Source organism: Mustela nigripes, chromosome 7, assembly GCF_022355385.1.
Source record: "Mustela nigripes isolate SB6536 chromosome 7, MUSNIG.SB6536, whole genome shotgun sequence".
Classification (NCBI taxonomy): domain Eukaryota; kingdom Metazoa; phylum Chordata; class Mammalia; order Carnivora; family Mustelidae; genus Mustela; species Mustela nigripes.
The window spans coordinates 72850330-72866731 of NC_081563.1; the positions used below are offsets into that span (position 1 = coordinate 72850330).

At 41.6% G+C, this 16402-nt stretch overlaps 1 protein-coding gene and 1 non-coding gene across 2 annotated transcripts in view; both read right to left on the minus strand.

Moving 5' to 3' along the window:
- PPP1R21 (protein phosphatase 1 regulatory subunit 21) overlaps window positions 1-8200 on the minus strand; it is a 63555-nt gene extending 55355 nt beyond the window's left edge. Inside the window, exon 1 of the mRNA XM_059406111.1 lies at window positions 7978-8200. Within this exon, the coding sequence (XP_059262094.1) occupies window positions 7978-8034 (57 nt within the window). The 5' untranslated portion in view covers window positions 8035-8200. The remainder of the gene's footprint in view (window positions 1-7977) is intronic.
- An 8129-nt stretch (window positions 8201-16329) lies between these two features.
- On the minus strand, window positions 16330-16402 carry TRNAI-UAU (transfer RNA isoleucine (anticodon UAU)). The gene has a single exon. It is a non-coding gene; the product is annotated as a tRNA-Ile (tRNA).

Here is a 16402-nt window from a genome sequence, read left to right on the forward strand (position 1 = left end):
CAGCTAAATGAAATGTATGTATGTATATATGTATCCAACTACCACTTGCAGCATTTCAAAAGATAACATCCACTTCTGTAGGAAGAGGAAAGTTCTCTGCAAGGATAACACTGAGCATGCAAGTAGAAATATCCAAGTCCTACGTAGCCAAAGCAATACTACAGACTTATATTCTGAAGGTTCAGGATAGAGGCCATGAAAGACCAGGTTCTGGGGAGTGCCTGGGTGGCTCAATGGGTTAAGCCTCTGCCTTCGGCTCAGTTCATGGTCTCAGGGTCCTGGGAGGGAGCCCCGCATCGGGCTCTCTGCTCAACAGGGAGCCTGCCTCCCCTGCTCTCTCTGTCTGCTGCTCTGCCTACTTGTGATGTCTCTCTCTTTCTGTCATACAAATAAATAAAATCTTAAAAAAGAAAGAAAGAAAGAAAGGAAGAAAAAGAAAGAAAGACCGACCAGGTTCTGCTCTTAGAAACTGAACAAAGGGAATGACTTTATCTGTGAGCTTAAAAAAAAAAAAAAAAAAAAAAAAAAAATCTGCTACTAATTCTAACTCAGATCTGTCTCCTGAGAACAGAAATGACCCTCCTCTGTGCCAAAAGAATAGGAATACTTAAATACTAAACCTTAAACTGAGTATGTGTAACTCTCAACAGAAGATTTAGCTAAGAATCTAATAAAAGGAGAAATACTGCAGAATATTCAACAGCTTGAGCGAAAGACAGATTTAAAAAGTGAGCTTCTCCTATTTTTAGAAAGTTAAAGATACAGTTCACTACCACAGAAGAAAGAAGACCCAAATCTTGCTCTGCCATTTATTAGACAATTTAAACTTGAAAAATTCACTAACCATTCTGAGCCTCAGTTACATGGTCTATAACACGGGTGAATACATCTATCCTATCTTCCTTCTTCTGACATTGTTGTGAGAACCAGATAAGAAAGCTATGTCCAAGCACTTTCTAAATCTTAAAGTGCCCCAGGAATGGAAACAACTTTTATTACTAGACTAGAATCAAAGGGATAACAGATAACATTATAACTTGCCTGGGGTAAGGCATTGTACTAAAGGATATGGAGGAGAGAAAGAAGTGAAAGAAGTGGTTTGCCAAGAGATTAAATTTAAAAGGGACAATACAAGATAACTAGCAGTACTTACTACTATTTAAATTCCCTGCGGGCCCATGGCCTATACTGGCCTGCTACCTAATTTAAAAAAAATTTTTTTAAAGATTTCTTTATTTGAGAGGAAGCGCACAGGGGTCAGGGCGGTGGGGGGGTGTGGCAGGGAGAGAGGGACTCTGGGCTGGGCATGGAGCCTGGCGCAGGGTTTGATCTCGCAACCCTGAGATCATAACTTGACCTGAGCAAAAACCAAGAGTCAGTCGCCCCTACCTAATTTAAAGTTTTACTGGAACAAAACCACACTCATTTCCATATTGTCTATGGCTGCTTTTAAGCTACAATGACAGAGACAAGGAATTGCAACAGAAAATGTACGGCTAAGCCTTGAGTATTTACTAACAGTCTCTTTACAGAAAAGGTTGGAGCACCTCTGTTCTACAGGTTCAGAAAAAAAGTAAATTTTACATTTACTAATTTATGTTTGACTTCGGTGCTCATTTCCCATCTACCAATAAAACTGGAGCTCATGATAGAGACTACAGCCCACTTCCCTGTATTTCCTGCCCACTTCCCTGTATTTCCTGCCCACAGATAAAGATCAAAGCCACAGACAGAGAAGATACTCGATAAATGCTTCATTAACTAATCAAATTAAATACTGTATATAACGGGCTTGTGAAGGTAATGCATCACACAACTATAAAGCTTCATTACTCTAACAGTGCCTCTCTGACCGTTCCCCAAAGTTTGTTTCCTGCATCAGTGACAGGGTAACTCCAGCCACTAATCCCTGGTACTGCAGAGCTTATAGGTCGTTTTCCCCCGTCTGGGAGGAGGTACAAGCAAGTAGGTAGAAAGGCCAAGCAGTATTCCCAGCACTTCGGAATACTGAAAATGGTAGAACCGGAAGGCGTTTCATGTCAGAGACTCTGAAACGGAGACCTGTAGATGATTTCACTATTTTGAAGCTTCGAATTGGGCTTTGGGTGAGGTTTAGGATGGGCTTAGGGATGTGTAAGGCACAAATTACTTTGTAATGAAGAAAAGCTTCTATGTTTAATAGTTTGTTTTATAGGGTTGTAAAACCTGTAAAATGTCAAAATGTCCATTGTAGGAAACAGTCATGTAAAACTGGTTCTAACACAGAAGACTGTTGGGGATTAGATGAGAAAATATGTATATGTGATTCATCTCTTTCCCTACAAACTCTTCCAACAGTCTGTGACTGAAGGTAATAAATCTCTAATCTTGGACCCGTTATCCCATCACAGATTGTCAACGCGGCAGGAGAGATCCTAGGTGACTCCCCCACTCTCTGTCCCTAGAGCAATAGCTTTGTGATAAGCCTGACTGTTCTGGAACCACACTTATGTAGAGTAGTCTATAGAGTGGTCTTCAGCGATTTAGGCTCAGGTTTTTTGAGGATTCTTGGTGTCCAGTAGGACCACATGGTTCCAATCATTTGGAGAAATACCTGTAGGCTCTCAGTTGTGGCTGGAGTTATTCCATCAGGGAGGCAGGAAGCAAACCTTCTTCTCTCAGACCTGCCCTCAAATGGAACCCTTTCTCCTGTTCCTGCTCCCATGCAGGGCAATTCATTAGGACAACACCCCACCCCAACCCCTGCAGTCTATGTGCCTCACCAGTATCTGGATGACTTAAGAGAAGAGTAGGACGAACACCCTAGCTTTTCTAAGGCCTGACTATTCAAAGTGTGGTCTGCAGACAGCTGCAACAGCATCACCTGGGAGCAGACTCTCAGGCCCCACCCCAGACCTACTGAACCAGAGTCTGCCGTTCAACAAGGTCTTCAGGCGAGTCACAGAGACACTTTGTGTCTGTGATGCACTGATCTAGGGGCTAAGCTAGCACTTTCTAACCAGGAGCCAAAAGCCACATGTGCCTATTTAAATTTAAATTTAAATAAAATCTAACATTCTGTCCACTAGTTGCACTAGCCACTTTGGAAATGCTCAAAAGTACTGCACAGCCAGTGGTTTGTTGATACAGAACATTTTCATTCTCATGGGAAATTCCACTGAATAACATTGAACACAATACTGTTTTCCAATCAAACTTTAGTAGTTAAACTCTACAAATTATGGGTGGGGGGGGGAGGCTGATACTAGATTTTAATCCAAATGATACTCTTTTTTAATCCAGCTCCTGAGTCAATTTCTCTTACAGGAAGGGACAATTAACCAGGTTCCACCAAGCTCCACTATCTAGAAAGCAAACACACCAAGTCAAAACCAACCCTTCACCAATATGAATAGCTATTTCCTAAGAGTGTAGATCCAAAAAGCTCCCAAAGTCAATCTCCATCATCACCAAAAGAAGAATCAATTGCAAAGTAAACTGTTCAGAGAAACACTGGATGTATGACTTTCCCACTTGTTTTTACTGCCTCCGAAAGAGCTTTGAAAAGATTAACTGAACAAAAGCTAATGTACTGATACCATGCCTTCAGCAACAGTTCTCAAACTCTGGTGTGCATCCAAATCACTGCAGAGGTTTGTGACACACAGACTGCTGGGTTTGTCCACCAGCTTCAGATTTAGTGATTCCCAGGTTGGCCTGAGAATGTATACTTCTAACTAGTTCCCAGATACTGATGATGCTGATCCAGGGGCCACACTTTGAGAACCAGTGGCCCAGAGTAACACAAACACTAAGAAAAAAGAACCTGAAACCTGCTTACACACATAACATGATGCCAGGCAGGGGTGCAGGAGCTACTGCAAAGAAAGCAGGCTGAAATCAAATAGAGCCAGGACTCAGAGCTCTTAGCCTCTCCACCCTATGAAATATATGAGAGCATCAGAAGCGGACCAGACCATGAAACTGACAGCAGGTAAGAAGCAATCTTTGATTCTTAATCTACAGTGTAGTAACTAAGGTCTTGATTAGCTTGCCTTTGCATCACAAAGAAGCAGCTTGCATTGCTTACCAATTATCTTCATAAACCTCTGAAAACCAACTACATACACCTTTATTAACTTTATTAAACCTGAAGTTTCAAAAGCCTCCAATGACCTCCAAATTGCCCAAACTACTAGGGTCTTAATCTCTGTTTTACTGGCTTTTCCATAACGCTTTACATTTTACCAGTATGTATGCCTCAGAAATTCTCATCTGCTCTGGACTCCCATGACCCATCTTTTATCTAACTAAACTTTCAGTCTCTTAAATGGGAGCTCCTCAGGCCATTTTTTTCCTTCTGGGGAGGAAAGAATATTATAACCATAGTTTTTTTTTTTTGTTTTTAAGATTTTATTTATTTATTTGACAGACAGAGATCACAAGTAGGCAAGAGAGGCAGACAGAGAGAGAGAGAGGAAGGGAAGCAGGCTTCCTGCTGAGCAGAGAGCCCTATGCGGGGCTCAATCCCAGGACCCTGAGATCAGGACCTGAGCCGAAGGCAGAGGGGCTTAACCCACTGAGCCACCCAGGCACCCCTATGACCATAGTTCTTAAGCAAGATATGAGCTCCTTCCTGGAAAACAGACTGAGATCTGCATTAAATCAGAACAACGGAAGTCTGCAAATGTCCTTTGTTTAGGGATCACGCTTGCTACTGTCTAGATATGTAGCCTCCTTTTACTGTTTAGGAGGAACTCTTCTGTCTTTGTATCTTAAATAAGGAAAATGTCAATATTACCCCACAATTTCTGCACCAGGGAAGGTAATGCAAAGCTAGCGTGTCCCTTCCACAGGCTCAGGGCTGAAGGTAGCACAGATTTTAACTAGAAATTGCTCAGCACTAGAACTGACAGAGAATAAGCAGCACATGAAATTTTTGACCAATCTCTGTTCTCTTATGTTCTGAAATTTCCATCCCATTGCAATTAAAAGGATGAAAAATGATCTAGCCCAATCTGACAGATAAGTAACTTCAAGCCTGGCAGACCTCCTACAGTCTCCTTAGCATCTCCTCCTTCCTTCACACCTTTCCATAGGTGTTCCCCAAAGAGTCTACCTAAAGGGTTCCACTCTGATTAACTCCTGTAGTTCAACTACTTGTTGTCACAGTTAGTATTCCAAAAGCTCTGGCCTTTGGCCTGACTTTTAGCCAGTTCATCTTCACTAGAAATGTTCAGCAGTTACCCCAACAACACCTCAGGCTACTATGTGAACAAGGTAATTTTAATGTGCCTTGCAATACTTAAAATTCTTTAATTCTGTAATTGCATCTAACCTTTAATACATCCCTTTGCTCTACACTGGCTCGCATTCCTGTCAGTGGCAGTGCTGTTCCTTCATCTCAGAACCGCAGGGTCAACCCTTCCGTCTCCCTTCACTCACCACATCCCAGAGAATGAATAAGACACAAGGATGAGACCCTCATACACTATATTCTTCTTAAGTTTAGTGCTATGTACAAAGCAGGCACTCAAAACAGAGGTAATTAGGGGCACCTTGGTGGCCCTGTTGGCTGAGCAACCAACTCTTGGTTTCTGCCCAGGTCGTCATCTCGTGGTCATGGGATCAAACTGCCTGGGGCCCTGGATTCAGTGCGGGCCTGCTTCAGATTCTTTCTCCCATCCTCTGGGCCCCTCCCAATTCTCCACACTCTAGCTCTCAAAAATAAATAAATTCTTTACAAATGAATTTTTTTAAAAAAGAAGTAACTAAAAAGGTACTTTTACCCTAGGTAATAAATCTAGGCCCCCTCTCCATCTTAACAGTCACTAATTTTATTTAGTCCTGTATTACACTCCCCAAAACTATTCCAACAGCCTATGGTCTGGTCTTCTTTTCACCCATCTTTCCCTATTTCAATCCATCCTGCAAGTAGTTAGCAGTTCCCCTCCTACAAGTAATGTCATTATCCTGATTAAAAACTTCTGACATCGGAGCGCCTGGATGGCTCAGTGGGTTAAGCCTCTGCCTTCGGCTCAGGTCATGATCCCAGGGTCCTGGGACCGAGCCCAGGATTGGGCTCTCTGCTCAGCAGGGAGCCTGCTTTCCCCCCTCTCTCTGCCTGCCTCTCTGCCTAGTTGTGATCTCTGTCAAATAAATAAAATCTTTAAAAAACAAAATAAAACTTCTGACATCTATTATTCAAAAGATAAAGTTCAAACTTATTTGACATCCACAACCCTTTATGATGATCAGGTTGAAATGAACTCTCCAATCATACTTCACCTCTCTCGCCGTGTACCTTATTATGCTTTCATGACTGGAAACAGGGCCTGTTCCCCTTGCCTGGAATGCTACCAACCCTCTCTCTTCCCTATTTCCCAACCTGAGTAACTTTTACTCTTAACCTCCATCTCTTCCATGTTCCCACTGAACTAACAATTGTCGTACTGTATCATATTTACGCACAATATCTGAACATTCTATGAAAGGATTCTCCTTAACCTGGAACTCTGCCTCACTCAACAGACCCTGGCTGACTATTCACAGGAGGCACATAATAAACGTCTATTGAACAAAAAAGCACATATACCCAAAAAAGAAATAAATAAAATCTTTCAAAGTTTTTAATACTTTTGGAAGGCTATACAATTATTCCAGCACTGCAGTCATGCTTAAAACATTTTTAAAACTTTCTTTTGCCATTTGGAATTGCCTTCTGAGACTGTCTGTTCTCTGGAGAAGAAAATCAATCCCCTTACTCTATACTCATAAAACATTTTCACCCAAAACAGTGGAGCCACCTTTGAGTACTGCCATTCTCCATCCACTCTCCTTCATCATGTGGATTTGTTCTGAACAATTCTGACCCTTTCAAACAAAATATTTCTTCAAAGGCTGAAAACTTACCATCATGGACACTGTGCTACAGGCTGTTAAGACAATTCCAAATGTAAACAGAAGAAGTTTTGCCAATGGTCACAGCGTGGGAATAAGTATAGTTAGTATCTCAAAAGGCTCCCAGTTGATGGTGAAAAGACGTAAGTGTATATGCTTAGGCAAAGGTTTTATTTTTCAAACAACAGTTCATTTTATCTTGCTGAATATGTGTTAAAGGAAAAAAAAAAAATGTGTCCGAATTGTTTTTCCAAATGGTCAAAAGGAGGCTAGGTCTTCCCAGCACTCCCATGATACCAGATCACTGATAACTAAGCTTACTGACTATTGAATCAATTTACCAGGCTGTGAGATTCTTTTATAACTTCATCAGAATATTAAGGCAGCAACACTTTAGAAGCAGCGCCGCCCTTTTCCAAGAAAAGGGTTCCAAAAGACGATGCCATGAATACGACAAAGGGGCAGGTCCCTATTTGCTTAATTCAACATGTATTGAGCACCTGGGTGTTCTTGCCCAGCACCCTGGAGGACACAGTCCTAGCACTCAAGCTTTCAAAATCATCTCCAGACAACATCTTGCCAACGCACTAAATACATTCGTAACCACCCATCCCCAGTGAAACAGTTTACACGAATGGCTTTTCTCCCGAGGTGACAGACTGGGGACACACAGATCTCTTCATCCTCACCTCGTCCCTGTGAGAAGAAAGCAAGCTTGATCTTTCCCATCACTGGGCTAGGAAAATTGAGGAAGCAGCAGTAGAGGGGTTGGTCCTTACCCTTCCCTTCCCCTCCCGACCAGCACCAGAGGCAGAAGCCAGCATTCGGACATCCCAGTACCAAGCCCGCTAGTTTAGTGAGAAGGAGGAATCAAACTCCTGCTCCTTCCCGCAGACACGCACAGGGACCCAGACACGGCCGGGCCCCATCTCCTGGGAGCTGCAGGTGGAGGCATGGTAATGGTGGACAGAGAAGGCAGAAAGGAGGGGCACGCTCGCGTGCCCCCTTCGCCGTTCCCCTCCATCCCGACGAGTAGCTGCCAAGGCAACCCGAGGCCGCAGGGCCGGGGACCCCCTACTCCCCGCCCACGATGGATACCTTCGAGTACTCCAGAGCCAGCTTCTGGTACTTCCCCTGCAACTCTGCGGAGGCCATGGCCTCCCCTGCCCAGTCCGGGCCTGGCTGCCCAGGGCGCTCAGCCCCGCCCCCCGCCCCCAACCCCAGACACGCTCCCGGGTTGGGCTCCGCCAGCGCCTGCCCGCTCGGCCACCGCCGCCGCCACCGCCGCGCCTCCTCCTCCACTTCCGGGTTCGCCCGGTGGGAGGAAGGCGGAGTGGGACCAGGGGCGGGGAGACTACCGGGGGCGGAGCAGCGTCTGGACGTCACCGCTCCACCCTCCCGCCCCTGAGCACGTGCGTGCGCAGCCTCGGTGGAGCTCCAGGGCTCTTCCTTGGGACCAGGGGCGCCATCTTGACGCATGGGTCAAGATGGCGACCTAGAATGGGAAGGGAGAGAATCAAGAAAGGAAGAGAATGATGAGAGCCCACAGAATGGGGCGGGGAGCGGGAACCGAGGAGAGAGGCGGTGGTTGCGAAGAGCAGAGGACCGGAAGAAGAAACATTCTAAGCGCATCAAGAATTCTGGCGGATATTCTCTCCCCCTCCCCCTGCTGGTTCCCATGGCAACCGTCTGGCGTTTGATGGTTATAGCTTTCAGAAATGTACACGGGAAGAAAGACCTTTATATTCCTCTGTCTCGTTATTCGGATACGGTAGCACCGGACATGCCCTGCATTGTAAAGTCTCAGACCTGCCCCAGATTTATAATGCTTGCTACTGCCCCCCTCCCCTACTCCAGACCATAAAAACCACTGTTATTTTTTGACATTGAAGTTTCTTTGTGTCCATTCTCTACCCACTCTATCCACACACCCCAGCCCCCATACGCATACCACATCGGAGCCTTTTTCAGTGGATTGAGTAAAAAGCCGTTAGAAATTTTCAGGAAATGTCTCCTGCCATGCATGCCGATAGGGTGTATAATGACAACAAATAACTGGAGAATTGAAGCAGAAAACAGTCAGCCTGATATATTTTATACGCTTTTATTTAATTAAAAGCTTGCCTCCATTCAACAAATATTTGTTGGGTTTCTGTTGTATATTCGATGTTGTCCTAGGTATTATTGCCTGTATTGTAACATTAAAATGTTCATTGATAGAGGAATGAATAAATAAAATTACAGTGTATGTTTACCGTGAATTATAACATAGCAGTTAAAACAAATGACCTAGATCTGTATGTCTGTGTATATTTGTATCAACATACATACGAGCAATTGCTTAGCAAATTGCAGCACACAATAGAATGAAAAGATACATTTAAAAATAGGAAACAATATTTGCATTGTTCATGAACACGTGAACATGTAGGAAAAACAGAAAAAACAGAACTGGACAGAAAAACATCAAATTCTGGATAGTGGTCACCTCTAGTGCGAAAAACAAAGGGAAAGAAAGGGCAAAACAAAGGACCTTAAACGAGTTAATTTTTTAAAGTAAATGTGACGGGATGTTAACATTACTTACCTAGTAGGTATAGGGATCTTAGTTATATTAGCATTTTAGGATAGTTGAAATTTTCCATGATTAAAAAAATCGTGCCATCCTTGTTTCTTGTTTGGCTATGAATGAGCCTTGGATTTTAATAGTGAAAAGCTGAACTTGTATGCATTTTTCAGCGATAGTAATGTATAATAGGATTATAAACTTTAAAAAATGTTTATTTTTTTTAATTTGCTAATAGCCAAGCCCTACTGTCCAGCCAACTTTCAGAACAATACTTTTAAATTATTATTATTAGTTTCCATGACACCAACAAGCAGCGGAATTAAATATTGTAAGTGCATTTTCTGGTTTGTAAGGTAATGGAATTTTCAACCATTTAAAAATAAAATTTCACCTCAGAAACAATATTACAAAGAAAGAATGTGCAACTTTGGCTAGAGAGCCTGTGTGAGTTCATTTTACTGAATTGAGAAATTTACTTTGCACTGCTTGGTCTAGTTACTCTCTCAGAAGCACTGTTTCCAAATTCTGGTTGATAAGTCTGAATACATTAAAGATTCTCTCCCTCAGCACCATTAAGTGAGTGAAAAGGCAACACCATTGAGTGGAAGAAGATGCTTACAACATTTATACCCAACAAGTTCTCTTAGTCTTTTATTCAAATATATAAAGAGCTCTTAGAAATTAACAGAGAAATGCAATCAAAAAGAAAAATAGGCAAGAGACTTCAACAGACATTTCAAAAAAGAAGATGTACAAATATCCATTAAACATGAAAAAGGGTGTTCAGTTTCATTAGCAATTAGGAGGAAGTGAAATTAAAACCACAGTGAGATAACATGCACACCCACACAAGTAGCTAAAGTTAAAGAGACTGTGAAGTGTTAGTGAGGATATAGAACAGGAGAAACTCTTAGAAAATGCTGGTAGACATATAAACTGTAAAAATCACTTAGGAAAAGATTTTGGTATTATTTACTCACCTGAAAACGTACATATTTATGATCTAGCAATTCTACTCTGAGGTATACCCTCAAAAAAAAAAAAAAAAAAGACAGTGTACATGCATTCACCAAGAATATTCATACCACTATTATTCATAAGAGCCAAAAAAATCTGTCAACAGATTAGATAAATGGTTGTACATTCATATTATAGAATATTAAACAGCAATTTTAAAAGCTGAACTATAGCTACAGCTAACTACTGGATGAACATTAAGATATAATCCAGAATGAAAGCCAGAACCCCCCAAAATTATATTGTATTACTTCATTTACATAATGTTCAAAAAATGGCAGATTCAATTATATGGTTCTGGGATGTGTGCTGGGGTAATGTAACTAGAAAGAAAAATAAGGAAGTGATAACTACAAAAGTGAGAAACCTGATTAGAAGGGGACATAAGATGGGGATTGGGGGTGATGGCAGAGTTGTTTCTGTGTTAACTTGATGATAACTAACCCCTTACCAGGTACATTTTTGTTTTGTGGACTTTTTCTATGAGTGTTCCATTTCACAATAGCAAATTTTTCTTTTTTAACTCAATTATCTCATACGCTTACCAGCAATAGTTCCCAGCCTGTAAAGATAACATACTTATGAGAAATAGTGTAAATGAAGGTTGCTTTGAATTACTGTAAATATGAAAGTGTTATGATGATCATTAAATCATTTAAAAATGTAAGTGTTTTAAGATTTTTTTTTTTTTTTCAGGGACGCCTGGGTGGCTCAGTTGGTTAAGCAGCTGCCTTCGGCTCAGGTCATGATCCCATCGTCCTGGGATCAAGGATCAAGTCCCACATTGGGCTCCTTGCTCAGCAGGGAGCCTGCTTCTCCCTCTGCCTCTGCCTGCCATTCTGTCTGCCTGTGCTCGCTCTCTCCCCCTCTCTCTCTCTCTGATAAATAAATAAAATCTTTAAAAAAAAAAAAAATCTTTTTTTTTTTTCAGTTGCAAGTATGACAAATTGAACTCAAACTAACTTAGGCCCGGGGGGAATTTGCTAGAAAGGTATGTGAATAGTTCAGAGAACAACAGGAAAAAGAGGAGCACAGGCCCTGAAGTATAACTTAGGCCAGGGATCTGTTGTTGGGGTTTTTTCCCCCCAGGATCTGTTTTTGCAACTCTCACACTCTCAGCATGTGCTCCTTCCCCTTATCTTACTTTACTCCTGTGAGGTAGCAAAACCATGAAGCACACTGGTCCTGAGGCTCCCATCTCACAAATCTGCCTTCCAAGAGAAACTAGGCTGCTTAGCTCCAGTTTTGAAAAATCCTAGGGAAGGTCTCGACAGCTTGGGTGAGATGCCCACCTTTGGGTCTATAAGTTCTGACCTAAACAGACAGGTCAAGTGGAAAACCCCCTAGGCCCTGACCAAACCTAGAGACTAGATCACTCTTTCCCCACATGAAGACTTCTATGGCAGATGTCACCAGGATAATCAAGGGACACAGGACTACACAGACCAGTAAAGGCCAGAAAGCAACACTGAGGACCTCCTGATGCAGATCCACAGTCCCCTGCCCCAATCTTAATGGCATAGTGTGCTCTCTGCACACCCAGAAGTCATCTTGGGAGGTGAGAGAGAGGGGCCAAAACTTAGAATAAATGATTATTTCCTGAAAGGAGGGACTATTGTAGGAGGGACTATTGTAAACCAAAATAAATAAATAAATAAAACAAAACAAGACAGCCGTTTTGACTGAAGAGACTGGGAAATTACTGATGAAATAGTCTTTACCCTTCCAGTGGAGAAGAGATTGTGAGAAGACCAGATCTGCCATAGAGAAAGGAAAGGTTCCATTTTCTCTGCACCTCTAAACATACCATGAGTCAGTTATGGTCACATAGCATAAGCAAGAAAAAGTTTTGGTTTGTGCTATTCAAACTCCATCCTGAACAATAAAAGATCTGGCTTAAAACAAGACTTGGGACTTCCTTAAACATCATGAAAGGATAATAATGGAGAACAGAGATGTTGGCCCTTAGTTCAATGTGGATGATAAAAAATTATATATTTAAACAGTGGTCTTTAAAGAAACACACCTAAAATAAAGTTATTGATTCATTGATGAAAATGTTGTGACAGAGGCTTGCAGAAACCTAACCCTGTATTTCCATTAATTGCTAATTCATTGTTTATGGCAATTTGAGAATATAACTATTGCCAAATAAGGGGAATCAAATGTAATGTATATAGATTGAGAACAATGTGGAACTTCCCTTGGTCATACAGTGGCCAATTATGACATGGGGTTACTTAGAAGATATTGTCAGTCTCTGGGTGTGCATTATTTCTTGGTGCAATAGAGTCGTATGTTTCCCATCTTAGTGTATATCTGAAAATCAAGAACTTCTTTCAATCTTCAAAGCGCCATCTTTTGAAATCATACATTTTACTTCATAATAACCTGCTGCAGGTAGCAGCTCCTACAGTGGCATTGGAAGACCAGCTAGCCCCACCTGCATCTCCCCACACAGGCATTAAGATAACGAAGTAACAATTTTCTCTGGTCTAGTTTCACAATACCCATGGCTGGTCAGAAGAATGCCTGACTACTGAGATAATGGACAACAAAGAACATTTGTGTGGGTGGATATAAGGAAAGGACTAAAGAAGGCAACCTTTGGGTCTTTTGTTAATGGTATATTGTCCTTGTGTTATTTATATTTTTAATCTAGTGAGAAAATGCATCTCACTCTACAGTAAAATTAAAGAAGGGGTGGAGGAAGGTGGAGAAAGAAAAGAACTTTCCTCTACTTGATTTTCTTTTGAGCAATTAGCTCCAAAGTTCAGGTTTTGTAATGAGTGCTCAGTGAGGCAGAATCTGATGATTTGCTCTACTAAAAATAGGAATTCTGGACTTTGAAGTTTTGCAACTCCTTTCTTTGGCTGTGCTCTAATGCTTCGCCTCCCTCAGTCACAACAAGACAGAAGAATGACAGAATAAACACAGAGCCCTGACATAGCTAGTCCAAAGTCATGTGGTAAACACTGGCAGAATCATAACTAGAACCCAAGTCCTTCATCTCTACCATAGGCTGTATTTTCTGTAAGTCAGGCTAAGTGCCCACATATAAGAAAACCTTTGCTATAGCTTAAAGAATCAGAAGGGTGAACAATAAGATACCACTTCACACTAGTCAGAATGGCTAAAATTAACAAGTCAGGAAACAACAGATGTTGGTGAGGATGTGGAAAGGGGAACCCTCCTACACTCTTGGTGGGAATGCAAGCTGGTGCAGCCACTCTGGAAAATAGCACCGAGGTTCCTCAAAAAGTTGAAAATAGAACTACCCTACAACCCAGCAATTGCACTACTGGGTATTTACCCCAAAGATACAAATGCAGTGATCCGAAGGGCACCTGCATCCCAATGTTTCTAGCAGCAATGACCACAATAGCCAACCTATGGAAAGAACCCAAATGTCCATTAACAAATGAATGAAAGAAGATGTGATACACACACACACACACACACACACACACACACACAATGGAATATTACTCAGCAATCAAAAGAAATGAAATCTTGCCATTTGCAATAACATGAATGGAATTGGAGGGTATTATGCTAAGCAAAAATAAGCCAATTAGAGAAAGACCATTATATAATCTCACTCATACGTGGAATTTAAGAAACAAAACAGAGGATCATTGGGGAAGAGAGGAAAAAATAAAACAAGACAAAATCAGAGAGGGAGACAAACCATAAGAGGTTCTTAATCTTAGAAAACAAACTGAGGGCTGCTGGAGGGGAAGAGGGTGAGGCGGATGGATGAACTGGGTAGACATTAAGGATAGATTAAGATAGACATTAAAGAGGACAGGTGATGTAATGACCACTGTAATTATGAAAGACTGATGAATCACTGACCTCTACCTATGAAACCAATAATACATTATATATTAGTCAACTGAATTTAAATTAAAAATTTTTTAACTAATTAAAAAAATAAAAAGAATCAGGTGAATGAGTCTTAGATTAGGGGTGAAGATGCCAAAGGGTGCATTATACAACTTGGTGTTTGTTTGGACTTGTGACTTCATGAAATAGATACCACTCGAGTTGTGTAAAGGAAAGAGGCAGGGGCTGGGCTAAGAATTCAGGTTTTTTTTTTTACATAATCCAAGGGCAAAGTCTGGGGTCAAGGAGGTACAAGGGGGAAGCAGGAACAGAAATATTTTACTGCTCATGCTTTACTTTACCTCTGCTCCCCTGTGTCTTGACGTCATTATTGTTTTTTTCCCTTAAGACTGGTTTTCTCTGCCTCCCTATCTTATAGGAGGATATAGTCATGAACAGCACCAGATTTCTATAAATTAACCTAGTACATACTTTTTAAGTTTGTAGTTTGTTATTATGGACAATTTTTAAAACACATACAAAAGAAGAGAGAATAATATAATGAACCCCCATGTACCCATAACCTAGCTTTGGCAATGATACACTCTGGCCTACAGCCCCATCCATGTTCTCCCACTTGATTAATTTGAAACAAATCCCATATGTCATATTATTATTTTTAAAATATATATTTATTTACTTGAGAGAGAGAGAGTGCACAAGCAGGAGGGGCAGAGGGAAAGGGACATTCTTAGGCAGACTCCATGCTGAGCACAGAGCCCGAAGCAGGGCTCTATCTCAAGACCCTGAAATAGGAACTGAGCTGAAATCGAAAGGAGAGGTGGGAGCAGGGAACCCAACACCGGGCTGGATCCCTCAATTCCAGGACCCAGAGATCTTGACCTGAGCTGAAGGCAAAGAGTTAACAGACTAACCCCCCTAGTGACCCTCATACTATAACTTTTTATTTACTCTTTTAGCAAGACAGTTTTCAAATTCAGATACATACCTTTTTTATTTTTTTTTATATTTTATTTATTTATTTGACAGAGAGAGATAGCAAGAGGGAACACAAGCACAGAGGACTGGAGAGGGAGAAGCAGGCTCCCCACTAAGCAGAGAGCCCAATGTGGAGCTTGATCCCCAGACTCTGGGATCATGACCTGAGCTGAAGGGAGAAGCCCTATGAACCACCCAGGCACCCCTCAAATGAGTATCTTTTTAAAATTGAAGTCTAGGGGCGCCTGGGTGGCTCAGTGGGTTAAGCCGCTGCCTTCGGCTCAGGTCATGATCTCAGGGTCCTCGGATCGAGTCCCGCATCGGGCTCTCTGCTCAGCAGGGAGCCTGCTTCCTCCTCTCTCTCTCTGCCTACTTGTGATCTCTCTCTGTCAGATAAATAAATAAAATCTTTAGGAAAAAAAAAATTGAAGTCTAGCTGACACAATGTTACATTAGTTTCAGGTGTAGGACATTGTAATTCAGCAAGTCTATCCATCATGCTCTGCTCTCCACAACTGTAGCTACCCTCTCCTGATGTCCTTTTTCTGGTCCTCTTGACTGTAACAGTTTCTCTGAGTTTCCTTATTCTTGATGATCTGGATAGTCTTGAGGAGTATTGGTCAATTGTTTTGTTGAGTGTGCCTCCATTAGGATTTGTCTAATGTTTTCTTACGATTAGGTTGGGATTAGATTTTTGGAAAGCAGACCAAAGAGGTAAAGTGCTATTCTTAATATATCATATATCACATCAAGGGCAATGTGAGCAAAATGTTAATCTTGATCATCTTGTTAATCTACTAGATGTTGTTAATCTATTAGTCTTTGGTGTTGAGTTGCATTTGCTTAAACATGGAGCCTTTTCTTACTCCACTCTTTTGCCTGGATATTCTGATTTTGCTCTTTCTCTGGAGCATTCACCCATACAATGGCTATAAAACAAAAGATGTATACTGAGGGACAGTGGGTGATAAGACCAGAAATGGGAGGACACAATGTACTGGATGTACTGAGTTGTTTTGTTTTGTTTTTTAAGTTTATGCCCAACATGGGGCTTGAACTCTTGCCCCTGAAATCATAAGTCACATGCTCTACCAACTGAGCCAGCCAGGC